Source organism: Gadus chalcogrammus, chromosome 9 (genome assembly GCF_026213295.1).
Source record: "Gadus chalcogrammus isolate NIFS_2021 chromosome 9, NIFS_Gcha_1.0, whole genome shotgun sequence".
NCBI lineage: Eukaryota > Metazoa > Chordata > Actinopteri > Gadiformes > Gadidae > Gadus > Gadus chalcogrammus.
This window is the reverse complement of record NC_079420.1, coordinates 23141666-23165993: the sequence shown is the minus strand read 5'-3', so window position 1 is coordinate 23165993 and position 24328 is coordinate 23141666. Positions and strand designations below refer to the sequence as shown.

The window sequence follows — 24328 nt, the reverse complement described above, 5'->3', positions numbered from 1 at the left end:
ACTTTATGTCTCTCGCATGATTCAGCACCGATTTTTGTGAACACAAATGTAAAATCAGGAAATTCCACTTTTCACTGCATATGATTGGTGCGTGCGTGTACGTTTACTGCGAGTCCCTACGACCCGGCGTCCCTGAGCCTGGGTCTGATGTGTTCCCAGGGCGCTGTACCTCAACCTCCTGGGTCTGGTGGTCATCCTGTGCTGCGCCGTGTTCTGCGGCCTCATCATGTATGCCTTCTACGCCGACTGTGACCCGTGGTCCGCGGGGCGCGTGTCAGCCCCAGATCAGGTTTGTACTCTGGTCTCCATGTCCCTTCTCATTTTGGTAGCGCACAAAAGGGCTCGCTCACACCCTGTTTCTGTTGTGACCCAGTCCGATGAAGCTCTGTTCTGACCTCCACAGCTCATGCCTTACTTTGTGATGGAGATCCTGGGGGAGTTCCCCGGGCTGCCCGGGCTGTTTGTGGCGTGTGCCTTCAGTGGAACCCTCAGGTCTGTAAAGCACGAGTTGTACAAGTTTACAGGCAACATTACAGGCAAAGCAGTGATAGCTGGAAATGACATTGTTGTATCCCGAGCTCTCCTTTTATATTCAAAGAATATCAAAAATATATATACAGTATACAAAGATAAAACGAGTAAAGAGTAACATGGTACAATTATCAAAGAACAAAATAAGCAAAAAAAATAGTCATATATATATATACATATATAAATATGTATGTACATTAACATATAGATATATAACAATAAGGTGTGTCAGTGAATTTGTTAGAGTGTTCTTATCAACAACCTGAGGAAAGGCTTTTCTTTAACCCATCCATTCCTCGTCTCCTCTAGCACCGTGGCCGCCAGCATCAACGCACTGGCCACGGTGACGTACGAGGACTTTGTGAAGCACTGCTGGGCAAATCTCTCCAACACAGCCACCACCTGGACCATCAAAGGCCTTTGTAAATAAACTCAAACTAATGTCTTTGAAGATAAGATAGGATGGTACTTTGATCTGTAAATGAGGCGTGGATGTTGGACATTCCATATTGAGGTAGACCAAAGGTATTGACGGTGCATTATTTTACCTACATATTATTGACCGTATTGACTGTTCTACAGAGTATTAACATGCTACCACAAAAAGAGAAGATAGATGTGGTAATAAAGGTTAGGCAGTGTAGAGATCTGTCACTAATCTTTACCTTGTATTATGGGACATTGTGTCTGAAGGTGTCATCTTTGGAATAGCCTGCACCTCCATGGCAGTAGTGGCCTCCTACATGGGAGGAATCGTTCAGGTAAAGTGATACCTGCTCTCTGCTCCTCCTCCTTCCCTTCCACAGTTCCCCCTTTCCTTCAGCCTTCCTCAAATTTTATCTCCAGTCTTTCTTGCTATCGGTCTGTTTGTCTTTCTTCACCACCTTCATCTTTTTTTTTTTCTTCATCAGTTTCCTATTATTTCCATTACTTCTATCGTCACTTCGTCTTTGTGTTGTCCTTGACATCTTTATCACTACCTTCTTCATCTTTTTCTTCTTCCTCCTCCTCGTCTTCTATCTAAATTTCCTCCTCCTCCTCCTCCTTTATTTTCTCTTCCTCGACTTCTAGCTGTACTTTCTCCTCCTCCTCTTCCTCTACTTCTACCTGCACTTTATCCTCTTCTTCCTCCTCTTTTTCCTCTTCCTCGTCTTCTACCTCTACTTTCTCCTCCTCCTCCTCTTTGTGTCCTCTACCTGTACCTCATCCTCCTCTACTTCCTCGTCTTCTACCTGTACTTCCTCCTCCTCTTCTTTGCCTTCCTCCTCTTCTTCATCGTCGTTTGAAGCACAGCAGACTCCAGCGCCTGCTTACGATGTGACCGTTGTTGTGTTTGGTTTGTTTCTGCCAGGCGGCTCTCAGCATCCATGGGATGTGTGGGGGCCCCATGCTGGGAATGTTCTCCCTCGGCATCCTGTTTCCCTGCGCCAACTCTAAGGTACAACCACATCGCACATGAAAAGTGAAAGATGGGTTCAGAAGAGCATTATTCTGCTCAGAACAGAATAGTGCTTGAGTCAAAGCAGGAGGTCTACATTACTGAGTCAGCAAATTCACCGCCCATAGAAGTTGTAAACATTGCGGGTAGCTGGGAGGCGCGACTTCTGCACTTCAGCACCGCCCACTGCACAGTCTGACGTCACACCGTTACTGAGGTAAAGTTTGAGCGCATACGAGCTGTTTCACGCGCTTATTGAGGGGCGTTCTCAGTGGGACTGAATACTCCCCTTGGCTCGGATGTAACATAACTGTCTAAAGTCTAAACAGATGATATCAGCCCTTTCAACCTCCCCTGTCCCGTGCTGCCCTCTCTGCTGTGTAGGGCGCCATCGGAGGGTTTATCGCCGGAATTGCCGTGGCCTTCTGGGCCGGGATTGGCGCCTTTATCTACCCTGCCCCGCCCTTCAACTCAAGGCCCTTACCCCTGATCACCGATGGGTGTCCATGGCTCAACTCATCCATCACCCCTGCCACCGACACACCCTTCCTCACCTCTCTCCCCCCCAGGTATACACTTTACCTCCACAGCTGCCCCCATAATGGGTCTGCCTCCACTGTGACTTATAGACCCACATAAATGTCACGCAGCTAATATATCAGGCAAGGTAAGTCATTGATAATAAAGGTTATAAAACAGCATTTTATTATTTATCAACAGGTAAGTGTATGCTAGCAATCAGTTTTTGGAAGATTTGTGCTGATATAATGGATTTGGATGTTTAAAGTCCCCTTGAGTTTGTTTCAAATGTCGCTCGTTCATGACACCATTTCCTTGGCAGACTTTTTTGAAACAAATGGTTTCATTTCACTGAAAAAATTATAAAACCAGAACAAATGAATCCATTGTTTCAGCGACATACCAAATTGCTGGTGCCAAGCCCTGTGTGACACCACAGAGTGCAGCACAATGGGGAAAGGGAGAAAGAAGAAAGGATAAAAATGGCCTTTCATTGCTCTATAAATCTAGAAATAGTGTTTGTGGCAGCTGGGCCAGAGGAATGATGTGTCCCCCTGCGGGGCCCTTTGTGCTGCTGTCCCCAGGCCGCCCCTGGCTGACTCCTGGTACTCCTTGTCCTATCTGTACCTCAGCGCCGTGGGCTTCATCACCACCCTCAGCGTTGGCCTGCTGATCACCTCCCTCACCGGTAATTTATCGGGGGGCCCCTCCGGGACTGTAAGTCTCCCCCAGTCACCCCAGACCCCGGGGGCCCGGCTGCTGTCTGAGGGGACGGGGAGGGAGGAGGGACACGTTGAGTTAGGCGCTGACATGAGGCTGTGTGTCATGTTGTGCACCTGTTTTTTATGATTATTCTGACAGGCTGTCCAAGTGGTTATGGATTAGATACTGAAAGGATATCTGGAAAGAATTTCACATTCTTTCTTCTACATTAGGATTCAACAAGGGCAATAATGTGGATCCACTGCTCGTGAGGCCGGTGGGAAATCTGTTCTGCTTCTGGTCCGAGAGGGGAAAGCAAATGTGCTGGGGGGGTGCCGAAGCTAAACCCCGAGAGCAGGTAAGATCGGAGCGTGGAAGCCATGAAATTGCAGGATTGCATTCCTAATGGAGACCCAAAACAATGAACTGTGACTCTGTTTCTGCCCCTAGGAGCCCAAATGTACGGACCCAAAGGACGAGGGGCAGAGCAGCAAAGCGATGGGAGAGGAGTGGCTGGAGACCACACGGACGGGCGCTCCCGACGGGGAGGAGAAGTGTTACTCCAACGCAGGGTTTGTCTCAGAGACACACTCCTTTTAAACGGGACAAATGCCCTCTGGCAAAGAACCTGGAAATACGTTATTTAATATGACCCGTTCAGTTTGGTCCCATGCGTGGGACATGCGATGTGATGAAAGACTCTTTCAAGAAAAACATTCATAATTCAATAAAAGAATATAAACAAGTAATATTCAAACAACTTTATTACATCCGTTTCATACAGTTTCTGTTTCAATATGTATTTTATTTATTCATTTTTTACATGTAAACAGTAACATAGTTAACAATGTTATTGATACATGCCATCTCACAACTGTTACTGTATAACAACATCGTATTATACAACAGAATTATTTATGGTCATGATCATGATGTAGTTTTTTCGAATAACTATTCTACCTTCTCGACAACAATCCTACATTCTTACTTCAATTGCAGAAATAGAGTTAAAGAACATAAATGTCCAGTCTTTGCCAAGACCATTATGTGCAAGTCCACGCTTATATTACTTTGAATACCATTCTCTGATTCTGCTATTGCCAACGCTGGAGGGAGTGTAACAATACCCTTTCATTGCTTCCATATGCTTCTTGAAAAGGGTGAGCTGGTGCATTGAGCACAAAGCCAGTAGCAGATCAAAGTATTACAGAGGAGAGAGCGAGAGCCAACCTCACAGTCTTCAGAATATATCTATATTCCTTACATATTGTAACCCCTTCACAAAAGATAATATATTTAATTTATTTAAAATTTTGTTTGCACTGGAAGACGAGTGTTGTGAACCATTTAAAGTGACCTCTCAAATATAAAGCCAGCAGCCTTTGTTGAGGATTCTCTATTAAAAAGAGTCTTCCGAGCATTAACAACAAATGAAAAGTTTATACATAAGTGGTCCTAAAGATCAACAGAAGATCAAAGATCAAATCATTTTCACAAGTTCAAATCAGACACAAGCCATGCATACGAAACGTGGGACGAAGGTAGGAGGACATTTGCACTTGTTCTCTGAAATCTAAAAAGGCATCTGAAATATCTCATGACTGCAGCGATTCATTTATTACAACATGCATAGATTTTCGAAAAGTCACAAACCGAGGAACATACAGTTGACGCCGGCCTAGGCTCACAACCTGTCCTTCATTTCCTTCCTTCTGAAGTGTGGGCAGAATGTGTAAGAAATCACAAATGGCAAATATAACCCAGGAAGTGTATGTTTGTGATGCGGTCCCGCCTCAGAGGACCAGGGGGATGTCGTTACGTCTGTGAGGCTATGTGTCGTTAGATTTGATCGTTCATGATGATTATTATATAGTTGACAATGTATGAAGTGTGATTTGAATTGGAAGTAGTAAACATCATTTGAATAAGTAACAACCATTTGTCAGTGAGTTTTTATCAATAAAGCTGTGGATTATTCATGCAGATGCATTTCATGGTTCTAAACCCCTGAAGGATGGCAAGGTACCATGAGGCTGGGAGAGAGCACCATGCACAATGGCTGCACTCAAGCCATCCATAGGAAACCATGGTGTTCATGATGAATATGTACACCAAAATAAGGACAACAAGACATAATGGGCTAATGATCACATTTAAATAAATTACGCGATGACATCATATGATAAGGAAACCAAATTTGAAGTCATAGGAACAAAGTAAAATGCCTGTAACTTTAACATATGAAATGACTTTCTCTTTACGGTCACTTCCATTGAAATTAATTAAATTAAATATCTTTTTTATTTACCCCAAATGTAAAGATCTGACAACAAAAGATAAAGGCAGTGCTATAATTGTCATATTAATTTCCATCGCGGCAAAGAATAGTGGCTTTGATAATCAGCCTTGGTGGATCTCCCACGCTGCCTGCTTTACATTTCCTGAGTGTTCCTTGGGCCCAACATGCTGACATTACAATAATAATTCAGAGCATTCCAGTGCGTATTAAACAGATTACTGTCCAAATGAAGCCATTGTCCTCGCAGGACACCGCCATTCGCTCGCCATCATCAAATAAAATAGCATGAAAGGGATTTACTGTGAATGACTCAATGTTATTTTACAATCTGAAAAGAGAGGGTCTTGCCGACCACAGGTATGTCTGATCCCTTGACTTCCAACCACATTCGCTGGGCGGGGGATGCAGTGAAGGAAATGAAGAACAGATTCTGAGCTCGGAAACAGAAGAGCCTTGAATGGCTGCCTTGAATGTTAAAGATCCCGTTGTTTATCCCAAAGGGGCGAGACTATGCTTCTTACGGCCTCCAGCTGAGAAACTGCGGCAGCAGTGGAGCACTGCTAGTACTGGACTAGTGTGGAGAACGGTTTGTGTTGTTACATGACACACTGTCCCTGGTCACAGCCGTATGCGGCGGGAGGGAGCGGAACTGGGGGTTATTGCACTTAATAAAAAAGCACAAACAGGCACACGTGACGCTGCTGACACGGGGTTGCAGTGTGCGACACCTTAGGCACAATCAAACCATCACATTGAGTTACACCCGTCCCCCTGCACCAGAGAGGTCAGGCGCAAAAGAAGAAGTAGGTTTCAGGTAGGCCTGAGTCTAAGAAACAGCTCACACTGAGTACAAACCAGGCATCAAGACAGGCGGGGACGGAGTGTTGGTCTATCAAAAGACGACAGAAAGAAACAGATATTCCCATGCACGTTATACGAGAGGAAAGGAGGAAAGGTCTCTCTCGACAGTACGAGTGTTCACAACTTCAATGGTTATGGATGTTATAGCCCCTCCCCCCACCAGCTGTTAATATGAATTGACTGATGCAAATATTGATCAGCATGCTTCAAAGGCAAAACTAACAAGTCACTTTGCATAACATTGTCCAATACGTTTGGTCGACACGTCACCAGAATCACTTTTTTTTCCCACAGAAAAATATTGAAAACAAGTTCACTAAGTGCCACGGTAGCTCAGGTGGGGGTCCGTGGGGGGGTCCACGGGGACGGACACAGCCATGCGTTGGTGGGCCGGGGGGGAGCACAGTGGCGCTGCGAAGCAGGAAGCTGCGGTGGCCCCATGATAAAGGGGGGGGGGGTCCGGAGGTGTAGAGGGGGGCGCCCTGGAGCCCTTCATCTGCATAGTAAACATAACAACCTCCATACCCAAGGGAATCCATCTCTGTCCAGCCCAGGGCCCAGGACAATCTACCCAGGAGGGGGGGGGGGGGGGGGTTGGCTGAGTGCCGAAGCAACACAAACAAGTATGAACCCGGGCCGGAGAAGAGGGCACAGTGACCAGGGTGGGCCGGGGGTTGGGGGCCGGGGGTCGGGCCAGACTCCTCAGGAGGAATGGCGGCTCGGTGTCTTTGGTGTGCAGAGCCAGCTGCATGGATCCAAACTCTGGAAGCCAACACACTTCACTGAGCAGACAGGGTGGGACGGGCCCGTGGGCCCGGGGGCGGCGTCCTTCAGTGTGTGGGAGTGTGTGTGTACATGCGTGTGAATGGTTGTGTGCACATATCTTTATGTATGCAAGTGTGTGTTCATATGTGTGCTTGTGTGTGGGCGCGTTAATGTGTGTGCACATATGTCTTTGTGTACGCGTTTGTGTGTGTGTCTGCGTGAGTGCATGCGTTTGTGCATGTGTGCTTATGTAAGTTTACATGTGTGCATGTCCATGTTTGTGCGTGTGGATCAGAGTGAGTTGTGTGTGTGTCAGTATGTTTGTGTGTGTGTGCACTTGTCTCTGGGTCTAAGGCCACTCGTGGTGGTAGCGCTTGCCGTTCTTCTTCTTCTCCTTGTGCAGGTGCGTGAGCTCGGCCTCGTACATCAGCTCCTGCATCAGGTACTTTTCCCTCCGCATGCGCTCACACAGGCCCTTGGGCATGTCTGGGATCAGGTACGCGATGAACGACTTGATGCCGTACACCAAGTGCTGAGGATGGACACGAATCAGCCAATCAGCTCAGAGCACGTCCGCGGACACATGGAGAGCTACGGAGACATTAGCGCTAACGCCACCATTCAACTGCTGTGTGCTTATGCAACAAGTCGGATTAAAGATAATCAGGCCCTGAGAGCTAGACAATATTCCCTCCGTCCTGGAAGGGAAATTGGGGTTTATGTTCTATTATGAGATTTGCTTAAGATGTTGTTATTACCGTTGCATACTGCGACGGCTTTGTAATTAAGAGGAAGAGTAAAAAGACTAAATTGAATCCATAAAGTGTGCAGTCACTGGCGGGCCGTTACCCGGCAACAGGAGGGATCTTAAATCACAAAGAGTGAACTTCAACCGGCCTTAAGGCCGGTCGCAGCAGGCGATGGCGATTTGGAGATTTAATACACATTGAGTTCAACCACAAAGCACTCGGACCGACCTCGAAGACGATGATGAAGGCCAGGCGGGCCGCCAGCACGTGCCAGAACTGCAGGGTGAAGTCGTAGGGCGCGGGGCTCCAGGGGGGGGCCCGGTAGTCACGGTAACGGCAGAAGCGGGTCTGCCCCTGGCTGCCGTTGTAAGCCTCGCCCATTTCAAACACCGACAGGCTACTGTTCATGTAGCCTCGCAAACACCTGACACGGGGTGGGGGGGGGGGGGGGGAGACACACTGCTTATCATGGTACTGCTGCTTACGCTCACGCTCCCTGCTTCTACATGTGTTAGCCTTGTAGCATCATTGATATCGTTAGCCTTATGTTAGCATTATTGCCTCAGTCATACTTAAAGGATCATCTCGTATTTAACGTCAATAAATGCCTCGGATCGAATCCGTGACGATGCAGATTATGGAATGCAAAAAGCATTCTGATTAGTTTAGGATAAAGCCAATGAGACACAATGAATCAGCAGTGTCGGGAGAATAGAGTTAGGTAAGATATCACAATTCGGCCAAATTATGACCATTATGCTACGAGGCTAAAGATAATGCTAATCCCAGAATTCTGAGCTTTACACTCTGCTTATCGTGTTGCTCGTACTTATGTTGTGACAATTTGAAACCGCCCCTTGCAAAGCCTGCTGCCGGTCATCATGCTGTGAAGAACACATTCTTGCATGTTGCTAGCCATGTTATGCTATGCTAATCCCACATGGCTCACAGTCATGCCGAGCTGCGTCATCTCATTGCTCATCACACGACTGTTAATGAAGCACAGGGGACAGTACTTCTCGTTGCGGTATCCCTTGTCCACGCAGGGCCCATATTTGAAGGCGTAGACAAAGCGGGGGATGTAGTCGGAGGTGATGGCGATGACGAAGGCGTTGGTGATGACCGCCAGCACCCCGATGCCCTCCAGGATCCCGTGCCAGATACCTGGAGACGGAGACCATAGGTCAGGGTCTGTGTCACAGGTCTGGATCTCACATTTATATACCATGCTTTTTCGACTTTTTCCTTTGCTTTAGACTTTTATATGACTTATGTACATAAACACACGTCTGCTAAGCTCCGGGTCACGGGGAGTATTCGCGCCCACCGAGAACGCCCCTCAAAGTGTGTGAAAAAGCTTGTTTGTGCTCAAACTTTACATCTGTACCAGCGAGACGTCGTGGACGGTGCTGAAGTGCAGAAGTTGCGTCTCCCGGCTACCCGCATTGTTTACAACCTCTCGTGCGTTCGACCAATCACAACAGACAGTTTTTGAAATACACTGAAATTGGTTTGGCAGAAATGAACAGTGAGAGAATAATAAGGGGTATTTCTTACATACAGGCATGTAACCCTAAACTAGTAGTAACAAACAAACCCTAAAAAAGCATGATATGGCATCTTTAACCGCCCTGCCACACCATCTCCATTCCTTCCTTCTTAAGAGGCCCTGGTCTGCTGCGCTGCTGTGAGCAGGTGTATCTCCGTCTCCTAACCCATGGGAAGGACAGCCCGGTGTGGGAAAGGAGACAGGGCGAGGGACGTGGAGAACGTTAAACACAGCCAACCTATGTCGGTGGCCCGGGCGGGCATGGGCCGCCTCCACTGGGTCACGAACTTGTAGGCGTCCAGACGGATCTCGATGATGTTGTTGAGCAGTGCCAGCAGAGGGGCCAGCGGGAACGCTGCCACGAAGATAGTGGTGAAGCCGAACTGAAGCACTGGAGGGAGGGAGAGAGAGAGAGAGAGAGAGAGAGAGAGAGAGAGAGAGAGAGAGAGAGAGAGAGAGAGAGAGAGAGAGAGAGAGACAAGAATCGACTACATTGATCCCTGATGGGAGATGCTCCTATCATAGTAACAGTATTAATATCACAAACAAAGATGACCAGCATTATGGTTAAACAGTGCTTTACCCATCTCCAGATACTCGTCCACCAGTCCGTGGGCGTTCATGGGCTGCAGGTTCCAGTCCTTGTCCCACTGCGGGAGCGTGGCCGTGGTCTCTGCGTTCGGGCCCCCCCCTCCTCCCTGCTTCATCTTCCTGCGTGACCACCAGTTCTGCAGCAGACTGCACACAACAACAGGGAGAAGAGAGCCAGCATAAGGCTTGCAGCACTTGAGCACTGCAGATATCTCCACCTGCCCGCCACCACCCCCCTCACCACCACCTTGACATGCCCACTACCAAGACCTCCATCACCATCAGCCCCACCACCACCACCACCACCACCTCTATCCTCACCACTCCCCCCCCACCACCTCAATTAACACCACCACCTCCATCACCACCACGCACCACCACCTCCATCACCACCACCTCCATCACCACCATCAGTACCTCCATCACCAACACCTCCATCACCCAAACCTCCATCAGATCCCACCTTCACCCAACACCTCCATAGGCCCACCACCATCACCACCACCACCTCCGTCACGATCTCCATCCCCACCACCACCACCAACTCAACTTGCCCACCACAACTCTAGCCATCACCTCCGGCTCCACCACCACCACCTCCATCACCGATTCACCCAACACCTCCGCAGTCCCACCACCTTCACCACCACCACATAAATCCCTCTCGCCTGATCCAGAAGATGAGGTCGCTGGGAATCAACACCCAAATATGTAACTGGGTGCTCAGCTTCCTCACTGGTCGTCCCCAGGTGGTCAGAGTATGGGGAGGTGTAATGTCAGGACCCCTGATCCTCAACACGGGTACCCCCCAGGTGGGCGTTCTGAGACACTGCTCTACAACATCTACACGCATGACTGCATAGCCTCCAGCAGCTCAACCTCCATCATCAAGTTTGCCCATGACACCGTGGTGCTGGGTCTCATCACTGGCAACAACGAGCAGGGCTACCTAAACCAAGTGGCAGACCTGGCACTGTGGTGTGTTAGGGCCAACCTTGCCCTAGATATCAACAAAACTCAGGAAATGGTGGTGGATTTCCGGAGGAAGCAGGGCAGTGGGCTCACCCCACTCCCCCCACTCATCATCAGTGGGGAACCTGTGGAGAGGGTCCCCACTTTCAAGTACCTGGGGGTGCACCTCACTGAGGATCTCTCATGGTCTTTCCACACACAACACTTCTTTTCCAAGTCAAGGCAGTGGCTATACTCCCTTCGGCGGCTGAGGAAGTTCAAGGTCTCCCCCTCCATCCTGAGGATCTTCTACTCTGCAGCTGTGGAGAGCATCTCACAGGCTGCATATCAGCCTGGTATGGAAGCTGCACCACACGAGACCGGGCTGCCCTGCAGAGGGTGGTGCGCTCAGCAGAGCGAACCATTAGGTTAACCCTCCCCACCCTGGAATACACATACAGCAAGAGGGTGAGGGCAAGAGCCAGGAAATCGGGCAGGACGCCTCTCACCCAGACGCTGGCCTCTTCACCCTGCTGCAGTCAGGCAGACGCCTACGCTGCCTTAAGGCTCGGACTGAGAGACTGAGGAGGAGCTTCTTTCTGCAGGCAGTTAGACTGCTTAACTTTGGTGGACTGTAACTGGCACTCTTGCACTTTCTGCACCACTTTCTATACACTTTTAGATAAGATAACATAGACTTTATTGTCATTGTACAGTCACCTATAAAACGAAATTGGGAGTGCCAACTGAAGGTGCATTACACATACAAAATAAATAAATAAATAATTTATTTATTATTAATTATGTTTATATACCATTTCCTTGTATTTGGATGTATATCTTTTTTTTTTTAGGACTATTTTTATAGCATCACCTCATTTAGGGATGTGTTTTTAAATGACTATTATCGATTATTTATTCAGGTTCCAATAAATAATAGGTATCCAGAGTGGTGACCCCCGTTTTTCATTTCACTGTATGTAAAACGTTATTTTTGCAAACATGTGACCAATAAAACTTTGAATTTGAATTTGAATCACCATCCCCATCACCATCTCCATCACCATCCACACCTCAATCACCACCACCACCTCCATCACCACCACCACCTCCATCACCACCACCACCTACATTACCACCACCACCTCCATCACCATCACCATCTCCATCCCCACCCCCTCCATCACCACCACCACCTCCATCACCATCACCAACTCCCTCACCACCACCACCTCCATCACCACCACCACCTCCATTACCACCACTACCTCCATCACCATCACATCTCCATCCCCACCACCTCCATCACCACCACCAACTCCATCACCATCACCAACTCCCTCACCACCACCACCTCCATCACCATCACCATCTCCATCCCCACCAACTCCATCACCATCACCAACTCCATCAGCACCACCACCTCCATTACCATCACCATCTCCATCCCCACCAACTCCATCACCATCACCAACTCCATCAGCACCACCACCTCCATCACCATCTCCATCCCCACCACCTCCACCACCTCCACAGGCCCTTCACCAGTATTTCCATCACCACCACCTCCACCTCAATCACCACTTCAACCAACAACTCCGCCACATCCCCACTACCTTCACTAAGCACACCATCTCCATCACCACCACCATCACTGCTTCAACCAACCACCCCTCCAGTAAGCCACCAACACCATCTCCATCACCCCCACTACCTCCTCCTCCACCACCCCGACCATCACCAGTGTCACAAAAACTACCACCTTAACCACAACCACCACCGCCTTCACCATCACCCCCTCACTACCCATAATACCACCCCTACCCCACCACCTCAACCACACATTCACCCCCACCAACATCCCCGCCTCCATACCCCCTCCACCACCACCACCTCCACCACAATCCCCCCCCCCCCCCCCACCCCATGCTGTAGCATCTCCCTTAAAACAGGAGCTGAAGCGTTCTTGGCACATCTTAAAGTGCTGGTCACTGAGGTGGCGAGACGTGGCTCAGCAGCAGGGTGGGCTTTGTGTCCGTTCCTCTGACTCACGGATAACCCAGCTCCATGAAGTTGTTCCAGATCTGTTTGAAGAACATGATGACGCCCATCTGGAGGCACAGATCAATCAGACAGCCGCTTGGATGACACTGTGGGGACATTAAGACAGGATGAATCATTTTATCATGATTAGCATGAACACTTGCAGAATGACAATCAAGCTTGGACACTCAAATCCATGGTCTTTTTTTATTGCTATTATTTAAATCCTATTAATTATAAAAAACTGACTTATATTTCACACATATTAATATAAATACTCAATTTGTCATTTAATAACCATGAAAGACATTTTGAATGAGTTAATTACTCTAATACTCCTCCTTGTTCTCATTGTATCATTGGTGAATGGCTGAGCTAATGTAGCCACTCTCATCAGTTTAAGTGTTGCTTAAGTGTTTAAGTGTTGTTTAAGTGTGTTGCCAGCAGCACTCACCTCTTCCAGCCTCCACCTGTTGAACAGCTTGTTGTATTTCCCGGGCCGGCCTGCAAACCTGTATGAGGGGACGGACAGACAACTGACGGGCTCATCTCTCACAGAGGGACATATACAGAGGAGGAAGGGGTTCCAGTGTGTATCAGAGAGACGCTGGTTCCTTTCTCAGGGTGATTAGGACCCTCATGTGGTCTTTGTCGAAATAAAACCTATTTATTGTGCCATTCCACCCTTTTTAATGCATCAGTGACGAATATTGTTTCCTTCATCCTTTCAGGATTATATACGCTTGGAGAATTTATAAATAAATGACCAAATATGAACCTAACGTGGAGACGTCTTTGTTAAAATAAAACTTTTTATATTATTATTCTATATTCTCCACTTTTTTCCTCAGAACTGGATGCTGGCGGCGTGTGTGACAGCGGCGGGCCGGGAGGGGAAAGCGGGGGGGGACACACCACACACACCTCCCGAGGAAGAAGGCGATGTAGAACGTTGAGCTGTTCAGGTTGACGAACTGGAACAGGAACATCTTGAGGGCGAAGCTGTTCTCCCACTCGGACTCTGTGCGCGGGTGTTCTGTGGAGCCAGACGAACGCAGGTGAATGATTGAAGACCGCACACAGCAGATAGGCGGGGGCGATAGGACAACCGGTCATGTGGTACAGTGGGCCACACTCACCTAGGTTGGTGAGCAGGTAAGCCACCTTTTCATATACCTGAGGAGGGAGACAAAGATGGGGAGGGGGGTACAGGAAGAAACGGCCCGATTAGATTACAAACAGAGAGTTGAGATAAGCCTAGTGTGTTTATGGCACGAGTACAACATGGCTGGGCTCCAACACCATAAACACACGCTTCAATGGGGACTGGGGAAAGAGTGGGAGTGAATATATCTATATGTAATCTACATGACGTGTATGTGTGTGTGTGTGTGTGTGTGTGTGTGTGTGTGTGTGTGTGTGTGTGTGTGTGTGTGTTCGCGTGTGCGTGCGCGTGTGCGTGTGTGTGTGTATAAGTACAACGATAGTTGGCAAAGATAACATACATTCCCAGTGAAGCTATGAAAAAAACAAAGTGTACATAATAAAAGTGTCACGATTTCCATCAGCAGATGAATCTTTTATTGTCCTCCATTACTCGAACAGGATCCAGGCTCATTCAGCACTCTCAATAACAAATGAGCACCGGGGAGCGGGGGCGGTGCTGGGGGGAGGTGTCTGGACAACACCCACCACGTTGAGAGACATGATGATCACAAAGTTGATGCAGACCCCAGTGCCAGAGGTGGCAAACTGCCAGTTCTTCTTCACAAACTCCCAGTCGAAGGAGGCGAACTTCTCCATGGCGATGAGCCGGAACACCACCACGGCAAACACCGCCGTCAACACCAGGGAGATCTGGAGGAGGAGAGCAATGTCATTTAAATAAAGGAATCCAGGGAGGGAATGAAGTATATTAGTGGTTGAAAAATAATGTATTTTAAAATCCACATGGGGACTAGAATATTCTTTGGACCCATATCGATGTTCCCTTTAAAGAAAAATCTTCTTTTTTTCATATCACAAATGCAATTGTTCCATATATGAGCCTTAAATTCTTGGGAACCTATTCAATATTATCAATAGGGGATATGGGCAACAGCTAAACAAAAATAGCATTCAATAAAGCATCTTCAGTAACTGCATCGGCTTAATCATAATCGCAGTAATACGGACGTTCACCAGGGGGCGGTGTTGAACCACTCTGGGTGTTCGCCACTGCGGGACCCAGGTGAGGATCACGAGTCACGACCGTGATGGGGGCTCACCATGAAGAAGATCCCCGATACAGACACCATGAGCCGGCTGAGTTTGTCCGTGAGGGGCTGGAAGGGCTCGGGTTTGCCGGAGATGGGGTTCACTCTCTCCACCCTGGAGTACTTTGCCTCAAACTGTGGCCTCAGCTCATCCTGGTGCACAGCAGACATGCCATCGGCGGCTAGTGAGTGGCACATATCGCTCTCGGGCTGACGGACAAACAGCCTTGCTTTACTGGACATCGGCTCACAGGGACCTCGTCGCCATCAGGGTGAAAAGCAGCACCGACTTACCTCCTCCTCCTCCCAGTCTATCAGATCCCAGTCGTACGTGAGCTCCGCCCTCCTCCTCTTCCAGAACTCTAGGAAGACTGTAGCTGTGATTGGGGGGGGTGAATACGATAATATTAATCAGTTCAATCCTATGAACACATCAGTGCTGCTTCACTCAACAGCGATATAATTCTGAACGTCCACTCGGAGTGTCCAAGCTAACGATTAATTCAGAGCAACTGGTTATGAGTCTTGTTGGGGCCCGCGGGTCATAAAGGGCAGATAGGGTTTTTGTTTATGGATCTGCTTCGTACTGAATGAAGTATTCCATGCTCTGTGTTGATGTCTGAGGACACTCACACTGCTCAGCTGTGGTTTTTAGGAGTGCATTGCTCCTTTGGTTCCCCATTGACCAGTGCAATATGGCTCCAGAAATAGGGAGGATCCTTTGGGCGCCCATGCATTATTTTCTACTCCCCCACAGAGTCTGTTTTTCTACAGTTTGATGAGACCTGAGAGGGAGTGACGAAAGAGGCTGGCAGGCCCCGTCTGACACCAGAATGAGAACTCTCTTAGAGGCAGAAATAACTTTACGTTTCAGTATAATCCTTATTCTTAAGATTCTTATTATGTTTGACTGCTGAGTTACTTTAAAACATTTCAAAGCTGTCTTAGAAATGGTTAGAAAACGGCGGCGCAGACAAATGTGGACCAAGTAACACTTGGAAGACGGCGTGGTTAAATATAGCTTGACCCGCTTTCTGTGGAAAACAGGGAGTAAGACAGACTGAAATGTGAGAGGAAGGAGATAGGAAGCATGAGACAGAGAGGGGGAGATAGATAAATAATGAGAAAGAGCGAGAGACTTAGAAACAGGGAGGGAGAGAGAAATAGAGACGGAGACAAAGGCCAAGCAAAAGGAAGAATAAGAAATGAAGAGTGAGAGGGACAGCGATGCAAAAAAAAGAGAAACAGAGATATGGATATGGAGGGACAGAGTGAGGCCAACACGAGGTTTACAGGATCTTTAAGATGTTTTGTTAAGTCCCCTGAGCTGACGAATGCTCTGCATCTCCGTCTCACGCTCCCGTTACAGAGTACATCGCCTGCTGCAGACATATGGCCCACCGCACTCCTCGGCCCAAGGACTGCCAAGAACCGCCCACGATGCTGGAAGTCCCGTGGTATTACCCCAGCGGAGGGGGACGGGGCGTTGTTTGGGCTCATACTGTCCAGCCCCGGATAAGGAGAGGTCATCTCTGCCCTTTATCATGAACTGCTTGTGCCTTTAACACCTCATAACTCATAGGAGGTATGAACCCTTGGAGACTTGTGCAGCACCCATGTGTTGGAGCTAGATTGGGGGCGGGGAGGTCCTAACTGGGGGAATGACGGGTAATTACACCAGGAGCGTGGACTGCATTTAAAGGAGTCCATTATAATGGAACACAGACAAATGCATGTGCTCATAGGTCATTTGGTCCGCATTGCAAAGTGACAACCTGGTCACCTGCAGCAGGGAGAGATTTAGTTGTCCTGCTCAAGGGCACAGAAAAAAAAGTTTTTTGTCAGGCGGGGGGGAGCACCTCACTGGATGGAACCAGCAGTTAACAGAGGAGGAAATGTGGATCTTTGGTCTGGTCCCGGCGTCCTAGAGACATCTACCTAGCGGGTTGTACCACTGGAACTAAGGAACGTATCACGGTGATTTGTACATTGTGGAGATTTCTAAGTGAAGAGGAAACAAAGTATGGGAGTGATGAGCAGAGAGAGAGCGGCTTAGAGTCGCTATAAATAGGAAATGGAGTTAAAGTTTGATGATTCGGAGCCTGACAAATAGATTAAAAAAGCCTCTCTTTAAAGTATAACATTTCGATAAGGAACACTGAACAGAGTGGAAAAGACAAACGGAGAGTCAGCCGCAACCTACCCCATATAGCCATGAAGATGGCAAAAAACACAGTGCCCCCATTGTCAAACAGATGGGTCACCTAGGAAACAACAGACAAGACACAGAGCTCTCAGAACCATGTCACATGGAGCGGTTTCACCGAGGAAACAACCACTTACATGTACTCTAGGATAATTAGTCTGGGCAGCTTTAACCAATGACTTTGGATTCGATGCATGGATTAATGGAGGACATTGAGACAATGCACTGTGATTGAATTGGCTTTGGTGCGGTTGGGGTCGGGTATCACAACAACACTGACCTTTGCGTACACACAACTGTCGCTGAGTGTCCAGGGTTCGCACTCCTCACACATGGGACACATGATGGTGGTGTTGGCGTCGCAGATCTCTTTGCTGAAGAGACAACAATACACTGATCAAAATCACATTGAATAGGATATATTAAATATTATGTGATTTAATTAAAGTGAAGAGAATAATCGAGATATGGAAATCATTTTCAAAAAGGTCAAAAATATATACGTATATATTCTTTGTATATATTCATATCTAAAATAAATTACAAATTAAATTAAACATGTAAAAGAAGAAGCAGTACTGTACCTGACTTGGCTGGAGTCCATGGTGAACAGGCCATAGAGGAACACAAACAGGCCCACCAGAGCAGCAGGGATCAGCATGCCCGTGTACCAGCCCAGCCAGGCGAAGTACAGACCGATCTTCTCCCCAAAGTACCGCCTGGCAGGAAGTGATGTCACAGAATCATTGCATCATCACACATCATTAACTTTGAGTTAAAAGCTATTCAACCTGGCAATGATCCTCAAGACAATCTGCATGCTATTGGGCAGCGGTAGTAAAATATTATAAAACAATGAATAAATGTTTAGATGTGGTTCAAAAAGCAATAATTACCCATATATGGTAATCTTTAATTGCAGGCGAGTTACAGGCTACACATTAAGCATTTTATTTGGTAGAAACTAAAATAAATGGGCATCCACATTGCAATCTTGATGCACTCTATGCACATTATACATTTATAGATAGATTTTGTATTTTAATAAAAATGTCCAGCCACTGTCAGCACAAAGAGAGCCTTCATGAGTGAGGAGAGGGTGAGGGGTGAGGGGGCGGGGCTCAAAGCCGTACCTGATAAGGTCCAGGGGTTGGTACTTGTACCAGATGCCCCAGCGAGCCCACCTCTCATACAGGAGGTGTCTGTGGTTCTGGGCCCCATGGGTCTTTATGGGGTGCCTGCTCTTGTACCCGCCCTGAAAGGGTAGACGGCCACAGAGAAACATCAGCGAGAACCTCCGTGGGAAAGGGTCCCCCATGGACGACATCAGCTCGTCAACAGCCAATCAGATCCTCTGCTCTCACCTCGTGGGGGGGGAAGGCGGCCTCGTATGTGCCGTTGCCCAGCAACCGATTGATACCTAAAAAACAGAAAGGGTGAATCTTCTGTTGGCCTACTGCAATGCTAGAATAAAAGTTAGTTTTGACGTTGATATTGAAATGGTTTATTAGCATCTATGAGCTAGTCTTCTAAGAGCTATCATGACTGAAATTTCATGTAAATGTATAACAATATTTTACAATTTGTAACTGCAAATCATTTCTGACCTCAATTTGTGAGTGCAAATTATGTAAGGCAGCCTCATTAGTTAATCATTGTAATATCCTTTTTTGCGCTTATTGGGAATCTAAGCATTGTAGGTAATTATTGTAATTCTTATCTATATAATTAATCATTTAATGTGGGGTTTAATGGATCCCACAATCATGCTGAGAAGCATTGTCTTGTTTCATAACTACAATTGAATGAAAGGCCTGATTTCATATGCTGCAGGCATAGCTTGGTAATCAGACCCTCAGAAGTTTGTGGAGCGATATCAAATGAGGCATTAAACAGAACCAACAGGAGATCATGTGTGGGAAGGAGGAGGGGGGGGAGAGGGGGTACTCAAACAATCATCCAACAAACACATATACATACATTCAACTAAACATGGAAACACAATATTTATACTGCAGCTAAAGACAAAGCAGGACTTCCTGATGTGTGTGTATCTTTATCATACACTGTATGCCAATTGGTTTCTGGATAGTGAAGACCGACATCGCCTTCACTGACTAAACACTGAGATACACTGACTGCTACAGAGATGGGGGGTAAAAGGTGAAGGCCTATTGGTCTCCTGGGGTCTCTTGCCAGTAGCACACACACATACGCACCTTCCCAGGAGCTCACAGACTGGGCATAGATCCGGTCATGGCGACCATAATAATTAAGTAGAGACAGACAACACAGAGGCGGAGCTGTTGAAAAATGGAGTACATGTAACTCGAAGAAAGGCTCGCAACACACATGCTAAACATGGATGGTTCTGGGGTGGCTGGATGACCTCTGGGAGAACAATAAGCTACACAGTCTGTTGTGTGTTCTAGCGTGTTCTACGAGGATCTGTACTGTACACATACTGCTACTATGTGTGTGAGTGTGGGTTTGTGTGGGTGTGTGGGTGAGGTATGGATGTTCTTACACAAATTTACAACATATATATGGCCATCCCAAACAAACATACACACAATGATGCCCACGTACACACACACACACACACACACACACACACACACACACACACACACACACACACACACACACACACACACACACACACACACACACACACACACACACACACACACACACACACATTCACACACAAACAGACCTACTACTAGTTCAATGTGTCGTGTGTTAATATGGAAGTTCAGCAATGGTCATAGATCTTGGAGTCTCAGTGACGGTCACAGTGAGTAGATGCTGGGCAGTTTCAGTGGATCCTTGATTGCACATTTAAATGGTGAATATGCAAAAATGGTTTTGACTGATGGATGCACCGCAATGGTTTGGTATGAAATACAGCAAATAACGGCTAAGGCCGACTACAAGTCCTTTGAACTAGTAGTATGAAACAATGTAAAGACTGGGCTGGACCAGAAGAGACAGATATGGTCAATCTGAAAGCCTAGTGCTGGATGTCTCCGGTGAGGTGAAGGACTTCCCATATCAAGTCCGTCTGTTCAGGAGTACGGGGAGGAAGAGGACTGCTCTGTCTGTTGTTGTGGGGGAATGGGAGAATCCAGTGTCATGTTATTGTCTGATTACAACCCTGGTCTGAGGGACAGATGCAGGACAGACGGGCGGGGGCTTGGCAAATCCCCGTCGGCAAATCCCTCTTTTTTGAAGGGATTTTGCCTCTTTGGCAGACCTCTGTTGGACCAGCCGAGGGGTTGGAAGTATTAAAGTATTACTCATGTGAATTCTGAAGCCAAACTTCTTGTCAGCGAGTGGAAGCAATAATAGAAAATGTATGGGGTCTAGGAAAGGGGGACGGGACGCGGGGGATGGGACGGGGGACGGGGGGGAGGTTTTGAAATAGAGGGAACCCAAAACCCAGAGCCAGAGGGAGGGTGTGGACCACGGCCAGCTGGACCACAGCGATGGCCGCCGCTGGCCTCAGCCCCGTCCTGGACTCACATCCGCTCCCAAACATGTCAGACTCAGTGCTAGGGGGGAGGAGGCTCAGTCTATGGCGCAGTCGGCAGAACTTCAAAACAATTGGAGGGAAAGTGGAAAAGCCTGAGGACAGAGGAGCGACTGGAGCAGTCATGACTCTACTCTAACCGGCCCGATAACAGTCAGACACTAACAGACGTCTTCGCTAAAGGCTTTTCTCAGAGGAGACCGTGGTTCTGCTTTACTTCCGACCGGATTCTGCAAGAGTGAGTTAGTGAGTAAGGCATTGAATCTGATTGGCTGGTGTTTTTAGAACAACGTGAGGCCAAATGGGGTAATCGATCACTGCCCAGCCATCGTCAGACTGATGATTTGAAACATAAACTTGTTTATCTTATGCTCTGATGAGGCACCACAGCTCAGGGTTAAATAAATTCCCTTTTCTTTAACAGACCACACCAAACATGTCCCTGTTTGAGCCACCCTAAATAAAGCTCTGGAGTTCTTTATCCCTTAAGTTCAGTGACGAAACAATGAGGACGGGACTTATTGTAGAAACTAAACATAAAACATAAAACAAATCCTACTTTCTGACTAAATCAAACTGTGGTGTGAAGGTTTCCTGAGCAGCTGTTCTCAGAGCTCTGTAGCGCCACAGGGACTGGTCTGTTGGCCTCAGAGTTTGGCTCTGAGTGTACATGGAAAGCGATGAGGAGTAGCGAGATGGAGGGAGGCAGGTGAGAGCGAAGGCCACGTACCCATCTTGGACTTGCCGTCCTCGTACTTGGTGCGCTGGAGAACATGGTGGACGATCCTGCTTCTGGTCGAGTTTGAGAAGAACGACTGTCTGCTGTTGATGGTGAAGCTGGGAAGAGGACACGGAAATCACCCTTAAATCACCCTTAAATCACCCTTAATATAGTTCTAATCAGGATTCAAATAATTCATATGAATGCAACAATTACGTGTGTTGTATTGTGTCCAGGAGTGTTTTTATAATTTTATCATTCAAGGAGAGAGGATGAAAAGTCAAATACAATGGATTAGCAGAATTCCATGAAATGTGTCCATAGTCTCGGAAACATCTGGCGATGTAAATCCATATTAACCTACTTGCACGCTCATCATTAAAACCGTAGAGTTCGGGCTTCATGGGCCTATGGCGTAAGAACGAGAGCTTTTCTGTGTGTGTTTGGGTTTGTGTGTCTGAATCTGCACATGCCCATGTGTGTGTGAGTGTGGGTTTGTGTGAGTGTTTGTGTACTATGGATGTTCATACACAATTGAACATCATATATATGGCCACCCCTAACACACACACACGCACAGACACACACACACACTCACTCACACACACACATATACACACACACGCACACACATGCACGTGCACACCTTAACACACACGTACACACACACACATGCACGTGCACACCTTAACACACACACACCCACACACGCACGCACGCACGCACGCACGCACGCACGCACGCACGCACGCACGCACGCACGCACGCACGCACACACGCACGCACGCACGCACACACACACACACACACACACACACACACACACATACACAAACAAACACACACACTCACTGGTGCATGCGGGCCCTGGTGAAGGGCGCGGTGTAGCAGTCTGTGTCCTGGAGGTCGGGCAGCGCGGCCTTGTCCAGCTTCATGGGGTTCCTGGGCAGCCAGCTCTTTATCTGGGCGCAGCGCAGCTGGAAGCGGCTGTGGGCGGGACAGAGGAGGTCGCTGTTGGAAACCTTCAGTATCTTAACCCCTGTGCATCGTTTAACCTTTAATACAACTTGACACGTCACACACACACATATACACGCACACACAAGCATGCACTGACACATACACACAGGCACAAACGCACGTACAAACACACACACTCGCACGCACACACACAAACACACACGCGCGCATACTCACACACACACACACACACACACACACACACACACACACACACACACACACACACACACACACACACACACACACACACACACACACACACACACACACACACACACACACACACACACACACACACACAGCTAGTGCATGTGTACACCTTACTGGGTATTACAGTTTTTCTCAGTCGCTTTGGTAAATTTCTCGAATCAATCCTCAACATTTGCAAAACAGTAAATGCATTTCTCTTGCTCAAAATCCTTCAGTTCATCTCTCAAAAGTAAATATCTGTGTCAATGAGCATGTCAGTGCCATCAGAATGACAAGTGCTTGTGTCATTGTGTACGGATAAGACAGTCAAATTGCTTGGTCATGTTGTCAATATAACAGTGCACTCTGGAGGGATGTTCTGATGTGAACTACGCCTATAAAGTTTTGAAGAGAATTATTATAAATTGTAAGTTACACCTTAGTGTATGTTGGAGATTTATTGCAAGAGGCAAGATTCACATTTACGCTTTGACTGTTTGTACTGTTATTATTGACAGACCATGTCATTGCTAGAAATGTGAACATAGGACAATCTCCTTACGGTAAAATGTACATGCATTGCTGTTGGAATTACAGTGCAGTCTTCCTACACCTCCTGACGTTCCTGTCTGTTGGACCACAAATTCTCATTCTCACGCGCCTCACTCCTCTTCCTCTTCTTCTTCTCTCTGGCTGTTGACCCCGTCCAATTCCTTGTCCTTCCATTGTCAGACATTGTAACATTGTGTTGTGCTCTAGCTATATATATACTTGCCAGTTCATCAGTATAGAAATATGCTTGACATATTATGACAACTTTTTCAACCATTTTGCATGTTAATACTTATGCAATGAACTAATGCCTAAATGTTGTGGGGATGAGACTATTCAATAGAGACCCATTACAATACATTTTGATCAACATGACATTTGCTAATGTAGGAAAGCATTTGATAATGTAGGAAAGAGCAGATAATTGTACATAATCATTTGTATGAATGTACCAATGCATTTGCAACTTGATGTGCACAAGTGACACAATGATAGTAAGATTGAAAAGGTAGTTTTGAGAATTTCAATTCTGATCTGAGGAACTTACCAAAGCGACTGAGAAAAACTGTAAAGGATTTCATTAATTTTGATTTGATAGATAGATGAGAGACAGTTTGAACGGGGTAAGGCAAACGGTTGCTTGTAATTCCCATTCGGAACAGAATATAAAGATTACTAGTATCTGTATTGGCGGAAGTATAATCTATAGATGTACGGTGTTGCACTTTTGTTAACATACATAATGTACCAACACCAGTGACAGATGGATGGATACATAGAAGGATGTATTGAAATCAGACAAAGACAGACGGACATCCTGACACAAACACACACACACACACACACACA

The 24328-nt window shown here is 47.2% G+C and overlaps 2 protein-coding genes across 3 annotated transcripts in view; one reads left to right on the top strand and one right to left on the bottom strand.

Moving 5' to 3' along the window:
- Positions 1-5467, top strand: part of slc5a12 (solute carrier family 5 member 12) — an 11503-nt gene extending 6036 nt beyond the window's left edge. For both annotated transcript variants that reach the window (XM_056599689.1, XM_056599690.1), the window contains exons 7-15: positions 160-289; positions 404-492; positions 841-953; positions 1225-1292; positions 1883-1969; positions 2354-2538; positions 3073-3176; positions 3424-3548; positions 3641-5467. In XM_056599689.1, coding sequence (XP_056455664.1) covers positions 160-289; positions 404-492; positions 841-953; positions 1225-1292; positions 1883-1969; positions 2354-2538; positions 3073-3176; positions 3424-3548; positions 3641-3790 — 1051 coding nt within the window. In that variant the 3' untranslated portion in view covers positions 3791-5467. The remainder of the gene's footprint in view (positions 1-159; positions 290-403; positions 493-840; positions 954-1224; positions 1293-1882; positions 1970-2353; positions 2539-3072; positions 3177-3423; positions 3549-3640) is intronic.
- Positions 5468-7464: 1997 nt separating this feature from the next.
- ano3 (anoctamin 3) overlaps positions 7465-24328 on the bottom strand; it is a 32876-nt gene continuing 16012 nt past the window's right edge. Inside the window, exons 7-25 of the mRNA XM_056597863.1 lie at positions 22568-22702; positions 21725-21831; positions 18824-18879; positions 18593-18714; positions 18044-18178; positions 17740-17833; positions 17457-17517; positions 15548-15630; positions 15266-15406; positions 14691-14855; positions 14138-14174; positions 13923-14034; positions 13453-13510; positions 13008-13105; positions 9997-10151; positions 9652-9804; positions 8881-9028; positions 8093-8288; positions 7465-7647 (exon numbers count right to left, since the gene is read on the bottom strand). Of these exons, the coding sequence (XP_056453838.1) occupies positions 7465-7647; positions 8093-8288; positions 8881-9028; positions 9652-9804; positions 9997-10151; positions 13008-13105; positions 13453-13510; positions 13923-14034; positions 14138-14174; positions 14691-14855; positions 15266-15406; positions 15548-15630; positions 17457-17517; positions 17740-17833; positions 18044-18178; positions 18593-18714; positions 18824-18879; positions 21725-21831; positions 22568-22702 (2239 nt within the window). The remainder of the gene's footprint in view (positions 7648-8092; positions 8289-8880; positions 9029-9651; positions 9805-9996; positions 10152-13007; positions 13106-13452; positions 13511-13922; positions 14035-14137; positions 14175-14690; positions 14856-15265; positions 15407-15547; positions 15631-17456; positions 17518-17739; positions 17834-18043; positions 18179-18592; positions 18715-18823; positions 18880-21724; positions 21832-22567; positions 22703-24328) is intronic.